At 32.1% G+C, this 13,266-nt stretch overlaps 1 protein-coding gene across 1 annotated transcript; it reads right to left on the bottom strand.

Moving 5' to 3' along the window:
• Positions 1 to 10,038: 10,038 nt before the first annotated feature.
• Positions 10,039 to 11,294, bottom strand: LOC120071934 (mitogen-activated protein kinase kinase kinase 17-like). Its single transcript, XM_039024372.1, has 2 exons — positions 11,129 to 11,294; positions 10,039 to 11,035 (listed from the first exon to the last, which is right to left on the bottom strand). The coding sequence occupies exon 2, from the start codon at positions 11,024 to 11,026 to the stop codon at positions 10,064 to 10,066; it is 963 nt and encodes a 320-aa protein (XP_038880300.1). The 5' UTR covers positions 11,027 to 11,035; positions 11,129 to 11,294; the 3' UTR covers positions 10,039 to 10,063.
• Between the last annotated feature and the right edge of the window lie 1,972 nt (positions 11,295 to 13,266).

Genomic DNA, 13,266 nt, shown 5'->3' with positions numbered 1-13,266 from the left:
TAGTTTATGTCACTTAAGAATCTGGGGATTCCTGACAAACATGTTGGTGAAAAACCATAAGAAGTTGGAACGACGTTCAAAATTATGCCTATTTGTAGGAAACCTTAAAGAAACAAAAGGTGGATTGTTTTATGATCATCAAGAAGATAAAGTATTTGTATCGAAAAATACTACATTATTAAAAGAAGATCATATTAGGAATCATCAACCTTGCAGTAAACTAGTATTGAGTGAAATAACCAAAGAAAATACAGATAAATCAACAAAAGTTGTTGATCAAGCTAGTCCATCAACAACAATTGTTGCTCCATCAAGAGTTGGTAATGCCTCAACGTAGTGGAAGGGTTGTTCATCAGCTTGAATGCTACATGGGTTTAATAGAAACTCAAATCATCATACCTGATGATGGCCTAGAGCATCCATTGACCTTTAAATAGGAAATGGACGATGTTGATAGGGAATAATGGATAAAAGCCATGGACCTAGAAATGGAGTCAATGTACTTCAATTTTGTCTGAGAACTTGTAGATCAACTAGAGGGGTTTACCCAAAGAGAGGGGGTAGACTATGAAGAAACCTTCCCTCCTATTACCATGATAAAATCTATAAGAATACATTTGTCCATTTCCACATATTATGATTAAGAAATATGGCAGATGAATGTCAAGAAAGCTTCTTTGAATGGCCATCTTGATGAAAGTATATACATGTCTCAACCAAAAAGGTTCATTGAACAGGGTCAAGAACAAAAAGTTTGCAAGCTTAAAAGATCCATCTATGGATTAAAACAAGCATCTAGATCCTGGAATATAAGATTTGACACTGCAATCAAATCTTATGGATTTGAATAGAATGTTGATGAACCTTGTGTTTACAAGAAGATAGTTAACATAACTGTAGCTTTCTTGGTTCTTTATGTTGATGATATCTTACTCATTGGGAAAGAGACAATTTTCCTTACTGACGTGAAGCGATGGCTTGCATCAAAATTCTAAATGAAAGATTTGGGAGATGCTTAGTACGTTCTTGGGATCCAAATTGTTCGGAATCGCAAGACAAAACGTTGGCATTATCTAAAGCACCTTATATGGACAAAATGTTGTCAAAGTATAATATGCAAAATTCCAAAAAGGGTATGTTACCTTTTAGACATGGAATTCATTTTTCAAAGGAGCAGTGTCCTAAGAAGCCTCAAAAAGTTGAGGAAATGAAAAGAATTCCATATGCATCAGTAGTTGGGAGTTTGATGTACGTTATGTTGTGTACACGTCCTGACATATGTTTGCAGTTGAAATTGTTAGCAGGTTCCAATCTAACCCTGGACACAATCATTGGACTGCTGTTAAGAATATCCTCAAGTATCTATAGAGAACAAGGGACTATATCCTTGTGTATGGGCCTAAGGATTTGATCCTTACTGGATACGCTGATTCTGATTTTTAGACTGATGTAGATTCTAGGAAATTTACTTCAAGATTAGTTTTTACTTTTAACAGAGGAACTATAGTATGAAGAAGCATCAAACAGAGTTGTATTGATGACTTCACGATGGAAGTTGAATATGTAGCTGCATATGTAGCAGCTAAAGAAGTAGTGTGGCTATACAAGTTCCTGACAGATTTGGAAGTGTTCCAAATATGCATCTGCCTATCACCCTGTATTGCAATAATAGTGGAACAGTTGCTAATTCAAAGGAACCGAGAAGCCATAAATGCGGAAAACACATTGAAAGAAAGTACCATCTCATCAAAGAGATAGTACGCCAAGGAGATGTGATAGTCACGAAGATAGCCTCAGAAGATAATCTTGTTGATCCATTTACGAAGGCTCTCTTGGCTAAAATGTTCGAGGGCCACCTGGTCAGACTAGGACTACAAGTTTCATAATCTAGGGCAAGTGGGAAAATTGCAAGCATATATAGATGCCCTAGTTTATTGTATTTTCTCTCTATTTTCTCAACATTGTAAACATATATATTTGAATATATTTCTAACTCACAAGAGTATTAGTCTAAGTGGGAGATTGTTGAGAATGTCCTAAAACTCGCAGTTCGTAAATATTAGAAACATAATTTTTTTTTTATCAATAATCATTCAATAAAATGTTATTGATATTACATTCTATTATAAAAATCCATAAAACAAATCTATGGCTATAATATGAATACTTTAACTTTATGTGGAGACAAAAAAGTGGATCAAAGTTTAATATATAGTCAAAATGGTCTATAAGTATATGGATGGGATTGGGTACCTCATCCTAGTAACACTATTGGATGCAACTTTGTAAACTGATACAAATGACGTGATCCCAAAATCATTCATGTAGAGATATGTGAGTGGAGGCATTCTATGTAAAGCATGTTTGCATAAGACCGGACCTCGAAATAGTCACTTTTCCTTATAACGATCGTTTACTGTTAAATCTGACTATTTCAAATTCGATGACCTAGGGTAACTCGATCTTAATCCTGTGCTAATTATGAACTTTTGTTTATTCGAGATTATCCTTTGATTTGCATAAGTGAAAGTAGTCCAACAACACTGCTCAATAAACCTCCCATTTTAGGGATAAGACCAGATAGATAGTTGGTGACATAGTCTTGTAAGATAGAACTCACTCCTACTCATCTTAGAGCTAGCATATAGGTTGTTATTTTAAGCACTGATTCTTGGTTTTGAACAAAGGGACCCCACCCTCTTATGGCCAAGAGGGATATGGTTTATTAGTTGGACTATAAACCAAATTGTTCAATATAGGTTTAGTGGGAGCTTAAGGAGCAAGATGTATTTACAAGGGTAACATGGTAATTTTGACCTAGTTGTAAATATGAACAAACTGTGAATGATCGACTTACTGATTTTGATTAAAATAGAAAGAAATATATCTAAGTGAGGAGAGTGCAATTATCGAGCTATATAGTGTGTCTCGATAGTTAAGGAATATTTATTTCTTCTCTATTTTTTATTAAAAGCATGTTGTATTTTTTTGTCAAATGCATAAATTTTGTTCTGTTTATTGTAAAATTTTTCATTCTATAAAATTTGGGAAATTTTGGACAATCCGCTTCCAGTGCAGACCCTTCACAGGCATCCTTTATTTTGAACATGTTTTTGGAAGTTAATAGAGCTTTTGAATTCGGCCATGATTGTTTGAGAGCATTTGAGACACTAAAGCAAGTGCTAGTCACAACACATATTCTGATCGTATCTGATTGGTCAAGTCCATTTGAATTGATGTGCGATGAAAGTGGCTATGCGATGGGGACAACCCTAGCGTAGTGAAAGACAGAATTCTTCAGCTGATCGCATATGCAAGCAAAACTTTTGATAGTGCACAGATGAACTATACAACAATCGAGAAGGAGTTACTTTCAATAGTGTTTATAGTTGAGAAATTTAGACCTTATTTGTTGGGATCAAAAGTTATTATCTATACAGATCACTCGGTAATCAAGTATCTAATGACCAAAAAGGATGCAAAGTTGTAGTTGACTAGATGGGTGCTACTGTTGCAAGAGTTCGATACAGAAATTGTTGATCGAAAAGGATTAGAGCAAGGTAGTAGACCACCTATCACAACTTGAGAAAGCCGAATGCGATCAACTACAACCAGAGGTCAACACTTGTTTCCCTGATGAGGCAATATTGAAGATTGATGAAATTTTACCCTGTAACACTAATATTGGCAATTATCTGGTATGCAAGCAATTCCCAGAAGAATACACTTCGCAATAAAAGAAGAAAATGGTACATGAATGTAAATTTTATTATTGGGACGAGCCTCACCTTTACAAGTGAGGCTCAGACCATATTTTCAGACAACGTGCACCCGAGACTGGATATCAACACATCTTATATCAATTCCATGAGTCACCATTCAGTGGGCATTTTGAGGGTCAATATACAACAACTAAGGTACTGCAAAATGGGTATTATTGACCAACATTTTTCAAAGATGCCAGGGAATATGTAATGAGATAAGACAATTGCCAATACACCGGTAATATTTTTGGAAGAAATGAGATGTCATTAAGTGTTATCTTAGAAGTTGAGTTATTTGATGTCTGGAGAATAGACTTCATGGGCTTATTCCTGCCATCCCATTTTGGGGATAAGACCAAATAGATAAATATCTATTTGATGTCTAGAGAATAGACAAATATGAACTTTTGTTTATTTGGGATTATCCTTTGATCTGCATATGTGAGAGTAGTCTGACAGCACTGCTCAATAAGCCTCCCATTTTGGGGATAAGACCAAATAGATAGCTGGAGACATAGTCCTGCAAGATGAAACTCACTCCTACCTTTCTTAGAGTTAGTAGATAGGTTGTTTTCTTAAGCACTGATTCCTGATTTTAAACAAAGGGGCCCTGCCCTTTTATGGTCTAGAGGGATATAGTTTATTAGTTGGACTATAAACCAAATTGTTCAATAGAGGCTCAGTTGGAGCTTAAGGAGAAAGATGTATTTATAGGGGTAAAACAGCAATTATGACCTAATTGTAAATACGAACGACCTGTGAAGGATCGACTTACTGATTATGATTAAAGTGGACAGTAATATATTTACGGTGAGGAGAGTGTAACTATTGAGCTATAGTGGTGTGTCTCGGTAGTTAACGAATATTGATCAAATTTGGTCTCAAGAATTTAGCCAATTAATCTCAAATCGTTGGAGCTCATGATATGTAGGTTCATAAGGTCCTTTTACTAACTCGTAAAATTAAATCTTGGATTAGTGAATTCAATGGATTTGAAATGTTCAAAATCAAAATTAGGGTTTTTAATTTGAAGTGTTCAAATTCAATTTAGGGTTTGAATAATTATATTTGATATAATTAAACGTTTTATTTAATAAAATAAACGTAATCGAATAGATTATAATATTTAAATATTGATTTAAATATTGGATTACATAAATAGGACTCATGTATCAATTAGGTGTTTAATTAATTTAATATTTGATATTAAATTATAATTATTTAAATAAAACTTTTTCATTTTTTAAAATTCAAATTCAGATTTGGTTTTTTTTTTTAAACTATTTTATTTTTTGGTGAAAATTAATGAAATTTGAAATGAAAAAGAAAATTAAATTTGATTTTTAATTCATAATGGATTTCTCCAACATTTTCAAGCTAATTAAGGTGGATTAATCCATTTCTTAACACCTAAGCCCACTAAATCATGTAGCTTGAGGTGTCAAGTTGTTGATTAAGAGAATGCCTGCATGAATTGGATTGATAAATACTCCAAATTCTGAAATTGGAGAGGTTCATGCAAGGTGATTTCCAGATTTCTGCTTTTTTTCTCTGAAACCCTTCTCTTCACCTTCACCTAATTGAGTTTATTTAAAAATTTCATTTCTCAATCCAAGTTAGAGGATAGTAAAGAAGATCATTTTGGTTGTCCTCTATCAATGTGGATATTCAATTCGTGGAAAAAAGCTGGAATTGTCGAGTTTCAACAAAGGTATTGTGTTCTTGAAACCCTCTCCTTTGAAATTAATTTCAATGCATGCTTTTAAACTCAAATTAAGTGTAATAAAAACGCTTATTAATTCTGATTGCTGCCGCATTTTACATGACTTATCTATCAATTAGTATCAGAGCATGATTTAAGCACTTTAACATTAATTTGAATTTGATGGGTGAATTTCTAAGAATGCATGTTTGGTTGGCTATGGTTGAAATTCAAATTTAGCATTAGATTTCTCTTTGATTATGAAGTTTAATTTGTAATTGACTCTGATTTGATGAGTTTATATGTGTGCTTTAGAGTTTTTAATTTTATTAGAGTCAATAGAGATGAAATTAGGTTTTAATTGAAGATTGAAGCAAGCAAGCTCCGTAGCAGAAATCTGGACTGGAATTATTGCCCTCGCAGCATCGCAACGCTGTTCAAAAAGCATCACGACACTATTTGTCTTGGATCTCGAGGCGTTGCACTGATGGATAAAGCATCATGATGTTGTTCATCCCAGCCCAGAAAGACGCATGTGACAGAGCTGGTTCATGGGAAGAAATTGGTTTGACCGATTCGGTGGCCTGTTGACTAGTTCGGCCCGATTAGGTCCGATTTAGCCTCTTTTGGAGCTTTTGAGAGTCGGTCGAGCGGTCCGGGTCCGGTTCAGGTCACTAGATTTATATTGAATCAGTGTTTTACGTTTTTTTTGTAATATTTAGTTCTTATCGCTTGCTGATGCCAAAGTTGAACCATATTGGTGTTGTTTAAATATTTTATGCATGTGATATATGTTATATTTAAATTAAACATGTATGTTTATATAGTATGCCATATAGATTTAAATCCCACCATGCATGTCATGCACAATCATATGTTATAAGTTAGTTATAATATATAGTATGCATGATTAGGATTTCTAAAGTTTATTACAAGTGTTATATTAAAGTTTGAATGCCTTTGATAAATGTTATAGATGGAAAGCATGTCTATTATTTTATAAGTTGTTATAAAATTGAATTAGACATTAAAATCCATAACAAAGATAAACCGCATGCTCATTTAGGTTAACAACGTATTTTAATAGTTAAAATAGGTCATTATCTTATAAAATATGGTTAAAAACTCAACCAGTATATAATCATATCTAAGGTTGGAGGTATTTAAGTTAACGGTCTACAGAACACCTCCTACCTAGGGATTATGGCCGAATAATTGAGCGTTGTTAACTTGTTTTATGAGTTTGCATGAGTGGTGTGAGGTTTTAAAACTGGTTTTTCACCTAGACATCATAGGTTAAAATTCAAATATAAACGTTATACTTGGATTAACCACATAGACTTAGGTTGTTTAAATTAGCCGGAATTTACCTAAGTAGAAGGAAACCTAAACACTTAGAACACTTCATTGGGAGATTAATAATATATACAATATATCTTTTTTTAGCTCTCACGTCCCCAAGAGTTCACACTGTGAGATCCATGCTCGGCTTCGTATCACTTTTACCGCGACTGCTCCATTTGAAAAGTGTTTGCATGGGTTAGTATGAAGGTGAATGGGGGAAGTAGTTCATAGTAAGTGGGTGAAAGAAATGTTCATAGTAGATTTCCACTCAATCAATCTTGGATTTTTCCACTAACTTGGTCAAATGGTCAAAGTTTGAGTCTCAAAGTCTATAGTCAACCTTTTGTCTTTTTTACTCTCAATGTCTATAGTCAGCATTTTGACCTAGTCAACAATTTTGACTTTCAATCCAATTTTGACCTCTTTAATTTAAAATTTAATTTAAACAATTAATTTTAAGTTAAACGATTAATTTAAAATCACACTAATCTCGATCAATCTTGATTGACTGATTTTGAATCCATATTTAGAAAATTATGATATTCAAATCTTATTTAAATATCTTTTTCATTCTCTGTATGTTTAATTAATAATTAAACATTAGGTTAAATATATCGGATATATTTAACACTTTACTCTAAAAATTGAAATCAAAAACTTCGAACTCGTTCACACTGTTCTAAGGTTTAGTCTGATATGAGCTAGTAGAAGGACTTTAAAGACCTACAGATTATGGGCTCCAATGATCCAAGATTGACTGGCTAAACTTTTTAACCCAATTAACCAACATTCATTAACTATCAAATCATTCCACAAAAGTTTTATAGTTGTACTTTTCTCACTGTAAATATATTTCTGTCCACTCGATATAACCATAATCAGTAAGTCAACCCTTCACAGGTTGTTCGTAATAACGGCTGGTTCAAAAGCTATTTTATCCCGAAGATTACATCTTACTCTTTAAGTGGCACTGATCCTCTAATGAATAATTGGTTTATGATCCAATCACCAAATTGAGTCCCTCTCGGACCAATGAGAAGGTGAGGCTCCTTGTTCAAGACCCGAAGTCAACACCTAAGGGAACAACCTCTCTACTATCCCCAAAGGCGGATAAGAGTGAATTCCGTCTTGCACCTAGTGTTCCCTATCTACCCAGTCTTACCCCTGAAATGGGAGGCTTATTGAACCGACGCTGTTGAACCAAAATGTGAACTATGCATCAGTAAAAGTGTCAAACATGTGACTGTGCTCGATATGTTTTTCACGCTTATGGCTTCTTGGTTCTTTGGAATTTGCAATTGTTCCACTATTATCACAATAGAGGGTGATCGGCAGGTGCATATTTGGAACCAATTCCAAATTGGTCAAGAACTTTCTAAGTCATACTGCCTCTTTGGTTGCCTCACATGCAGCTACATACTCCACTTCCATGGTGAAGTTATCAATACAATTTTGCTTGATACTCCTCCATACTATAGCTCCTCCATTCAGAGTGAATACTGAACCCGAAGATGATTTCCTTGAATCCACATCAGTCTGAAAATCAAAATCAATGTATCCTGTAAGGATCAAATTCTTAGCACCATACACGAGTATATAGTCTCTCGTTCTCCGAAGATACTTGAGAATGTTCTTAACGGTAGTCCAATGATCATATCCAGGATTAAATTGATATCTACTGACTATTCCAACTACATAGCATATGTCAAAGCGTGTATACAATATGACATACATCAAATTTTCAACTGATGATACATAAGGAATTCGTTTCATAACCTCAACTTTTTTAGATGTCTTAGGGCATTATTCCTTAAACAAATGAATTTCATGCTGAAAGGTGACATATCTCTCTTGGAATCTTGCGTTTTATATCTATACAACATCTTGCCTATATAATATACCTAAGATAACGCTAGTGTTTTGTTCTTGCGATTCCAAACTATTTGGATTTGAAGAACATACTATGCATCTCCCAAATTCTTCATTTGGAATTGTAATGTCAGCCATCTCTTAACGTCAGCGAGGAATTTTACTTCATTTTCAATGAGTAGATTATCATCAACATATAAAACCGGAAAAGCTATAATCTTTTTCTAACAAATTACCTTAAATGATACATCGACTTCTTTTCCACATAAAATATTTCTAATACTATTTAATAATACTACTCTTATTCATAATTTAATACGTCATTAAATGAGATATTAATTAATTTTATGAACCTCATATTATTCTCAAATGATGTTGTTTTGAAAAGGCAATATATTGAAAATTTTCCCTCTTTTATGAACATCGATTGGAATTTTCTGTCCAATCAAAAACACAAGTTCTACACATTGTCCTAACCCATGCCATTTACTATCGACCTAACAAATTCTTTTACAAAAAGATTTTTTTTAAGAAATTTAGAAAAATCCTAAAAAAATTTATATTTCAGAGAAAAAGTTTTCAAAAGTACAAATCCTTTAATAAAATAATATATTGTTTTAAGGATATATTAATATGGAAGTAATATGGACTATGATGCAATATAAATTTTTTCCATTAACCTTTGTTTCCAATGACCCACCTGTCTCATTATTATCGTTATTATTATCATTATTATTATTATTATTATTATTATTATTATTATTATGTTCTAACGTTATATACAGAGATGTGGTTTGAAAATTTCTAACCATTTATTTAAAATTATAACGTCTTTTAACTCATTAACATCTCAGTATCCAATTTAAGTCGGAGAAAATATTTTCGTACAAAATAACTGAATGCTCCTTCTGAATGATTTTTATGTTCCTTAAGATTTAAGTTCTTATAGTTTTGTTGCCTCTTTTTTTCTAATAGTTTCTTTAAAAACTAAATTAATATTTTAAATGGTGAGTAATAATTTCGTTTTTAGTTTTTAAAATTTATGTTCTCAATTATTTAATTGTGATTTTCATTTTCTTTTTTAAAAAACACTTGAAGTTAAAGTCGAATTTTAAAGATAAGATATTTAAAAATTGTTTTTTTTAGTTTTTAGAACTTGACTTTCACAAGATGGTAAATAAATTGTATTATAGTTTTTCTTTTTCATTTCATTTTTTTTTTTTTAAGAAAAGGAACACAAGAGATGTGGTTTATGCAACATTGAAACTAAAATAAAATAAAATATTACTAAAAAAACAACAAAAATATTATATATATAATTTCAGATTGACAAAAGTTACAAATATCTATATTCTTGACTTCATTCATTCACTCAACAAATAATTCAAACACAAACAAAAGGATGCTTGATCAACAACCAACTTGGTCTTCTTTTATATGGACTTGTTATCAAACACTTCTTAATAAAATCTCTTCCTTCCTTCGATATATCATTTATAATTTGTATCGCTTCTTCGTTATTACGAGGAGACTTTCCTGTCAACATCTCCAATACCACGCATCCAAGTGCCCAAATATCAGCAGGCCAACCTAAATAACCATCACTAGCCAACTCCGGAGATATGTACGGTCCCGAACCCCTAATTTCTTCCTCACATAATACCTCAGCAGTGAGCTTCCTAGCCCATCCAAAACTTGCTAACTTGGCTCCAGTGGGTGACATTAAAATATTTCTTGATTTTATGTCACCGTGAATATACCGACCATTACAATGCATGTAACAAACTCCATATACAATATCTCTTGTATACCGACGAACTTCATGTTCCGGCAACCCATTAGGCCCAAATTTGAGAATGTGATCACGCAAGCTAGAGCCATAACAATACTCGAATAAGACATTATAAACCTTTTCACCTGATTTGGTTATTGTTATTTCATCTCCATAACAACGCACTAGATTAGTAAATGATCCTAGATTGTTCAGCACTTCCTTCTCATGTTGGAGTGAAGAAGATGATTCCATTAAACAAGATTTGACCATGAACTCTGTAGGAAGATTTGAATTCGGGTTGGTGGGTGCTCTGTTTCTGGCCAAGAAAATAAGGCTAGATCCTGTTTTGCGAAAGAGATGATCACCGGTCCAAATTGAACCATGATATTCTTCGATAGCAAAATCTTTACCAAATTTTTCTGAATTATGCTTGACGTTATCATTCCAATTGTTGGTTCGCAACGATTTCTTTGCGCACTTCACAATGCCTCTCTTTGTTTTCAAGAATTCATGCAAGTTAACAAAGTTGTGGCTTCGTTGGTTCACTTGTGAAACAACACAGGACTTTGTCATAGTTTAAATCTGCCAAAATTTAGATCAAAATTAGAAATTTGAAGAAACGCAATTAACCTAACCTGTTTATGAGGGAAAAAACAGGGCAAAATTTAAACTAACCTGCAAAAGAAATCGACCTGGATTCTCCTTGCCGGTGCGACAAAGGGGCGGCGGCCGGTGATCGGCGGAGATGGTGAGTGAAAAAGAGGAGGCAGGCGAAAATCGACGGTGAAGCAGAGAAATTAGAGGCAAAGAGCGGCGGCTCCGGCTGAGAGAAAAAGGAAGGTGAGATGGTTAAATATAATAATATTGAATTGGATTTTTTCGCAAGAAATTTCCATATCTAATCACTTTTCTATTTGGTCTTTTTTTATTTGCTTTTCTTAAATAATTCTAGTGGATTCTTTTTCCTTATTTGAATCTGTATTAAGCTCTTGTTGATGATATATCACATATATTTAAATAGATTTATGCTATTATTTGATTGATTTATTATTATTTTTAAAATAAAGTCTAACGTTAATTGATTTTAAGATTAAGTTTGCTATTATTTATTAGTATAAGCAGTAATTCGGATGAATGATAACAATAATTACTTAGAATTACAATTCAAATTTCAAAATAAGTTTAAATTATATAATTGTGGTTTTGGAATTTTATTTTAGAGTGTATTTAATTGTTATATTTTTAAAAAGAAAATTACTTGACTTATAATTCAAAAGATCCTGATAGGTATTTAAGTTTGTAACGTTTAACATCATTATAAAATATTAAAATGCTTGAAAACGCATCTAGATATTTCATGCTCTTTAATTAATATGATACGTGCACATCATTTTTGAATTTTTCCAATATAGAAAGCAAGTAGATAGCATTGAGAATTTGTACTTAGATATAAATAAATACAGAAATTAAATTATATTTTAAATTCTCATTTTCATAGATTAGAGTCCAAAAAGTAACAATAAAAAAATTACCGAATAATAAAAAGAAAAAAAAAAGAATGACAGAGAAAATTATATTGGTACATCCCAAACTCAAAACTACGTCCAGTCTTTTGCAACTGCAAGTTCTACTATCATGAAAATTACAAAGATTCAAAATCTGAACTAAAAATTTCTCCTTAAATAATAGTTCGACACTAACTATTCCCTTCTAAGTATGGGAAAATTAAAAGGATATTGTCATTTTAGAAACTATTTAGGAAAATATTGTTGTTTTCAAACTATTTGTAAAAATATTGTTGTTTTTTTTTTTAAAAAAAATAAGTCGAGAGTTGAAAATTCGATCAACATAGGTCGAATTTTGAATCCTCGACCTTTCCACATTTGTACGTCGAACTTTGAACCCTCGACCTTGCCCTAACATTATTATTGAGTCTGTTTAATTATCATTCCAGAGACCTTCCTCATAATTATTTGATGTGAACAGAACAAAAGACCTTCCTCCTTCCGGAGACCTTCCTCATAACACTCATAATTATTTGATGTGTTAAAATAATTTTGTATTGGGAGAGAATGAAAGAGGGAAGAGTAAGAGAAAGAACGAGATTATGAGAGAGAGCGAGATTTGAGAGAACGAGATTTGAGAGAAAGCGAGATTTTGAGAGCGAGAGCGAGATATCCATACAAATTTCCCTTTTTTTTCTTTTTTTAATTATTACACATTCCACTTCTTCTTTCTTTCTTCCTTTCTTTTTTTTTAAATTTTCCATTTTATAAAAATAATTTCTAAAAATATTTTTTTTATTATTTATAATATAAAAAAAAAAAGAAAAAAAAAACTCCATCAAAATCTTGGTACCAAATGTACAAAAGGAATCCAAGATCATTATTGTAAAATCTTTTAAACTATTGATCTCACTACTGTGATTAAAATTTTTATTCTGTATATCAATAATACAGTCTTATTTATATACTTGCATGTGAAGGTTTTGAGTGTTGATTTCATTTATTATGTCCCCAAATTATTATCTAAAATATGTAAATTTGAATATTGAAGTTATTTTTACCTAACTTTTTAGATTTAGACTATCTGATGTTATTATTTATGTCAGTGACATTTAAAAGCTTCTATATCAAAATAATTATTATTCATAATATATAAAAAGAATAAATTAAAAAAATAATATCTTATAAAAATAAAAAAATGTAAATTAAATATCTCATTTATATAAAAATAATTACAAAAATCAATGTGTCCCACAAGGCGGATGTCGTTGATTTCGAGCTGGTTGTCGTCGTCGACTTCGAACTTGA

The sequence above is a fragment of the Benincasa hispida genome, chromosome 2 (genome assembly GCF_009727055.1).
Source record: "Benincasa hispida cultivar B227 chromosome 2, ASM972705v1, whole genome shotgun sequence".
NCBI classification, from domain to species: Eukaryota; Viridiplantae; Streptophyta; class Magnoliopsida; order Cucurbitales; family Cucurbitaceae; genus Benincasa; species Benincasa hispida.
The sequence above is the reverse complement of the archived record's forward strand: the minus strand, read 5'-3'. Positions and strand labels throughout refer to the sequence as shown.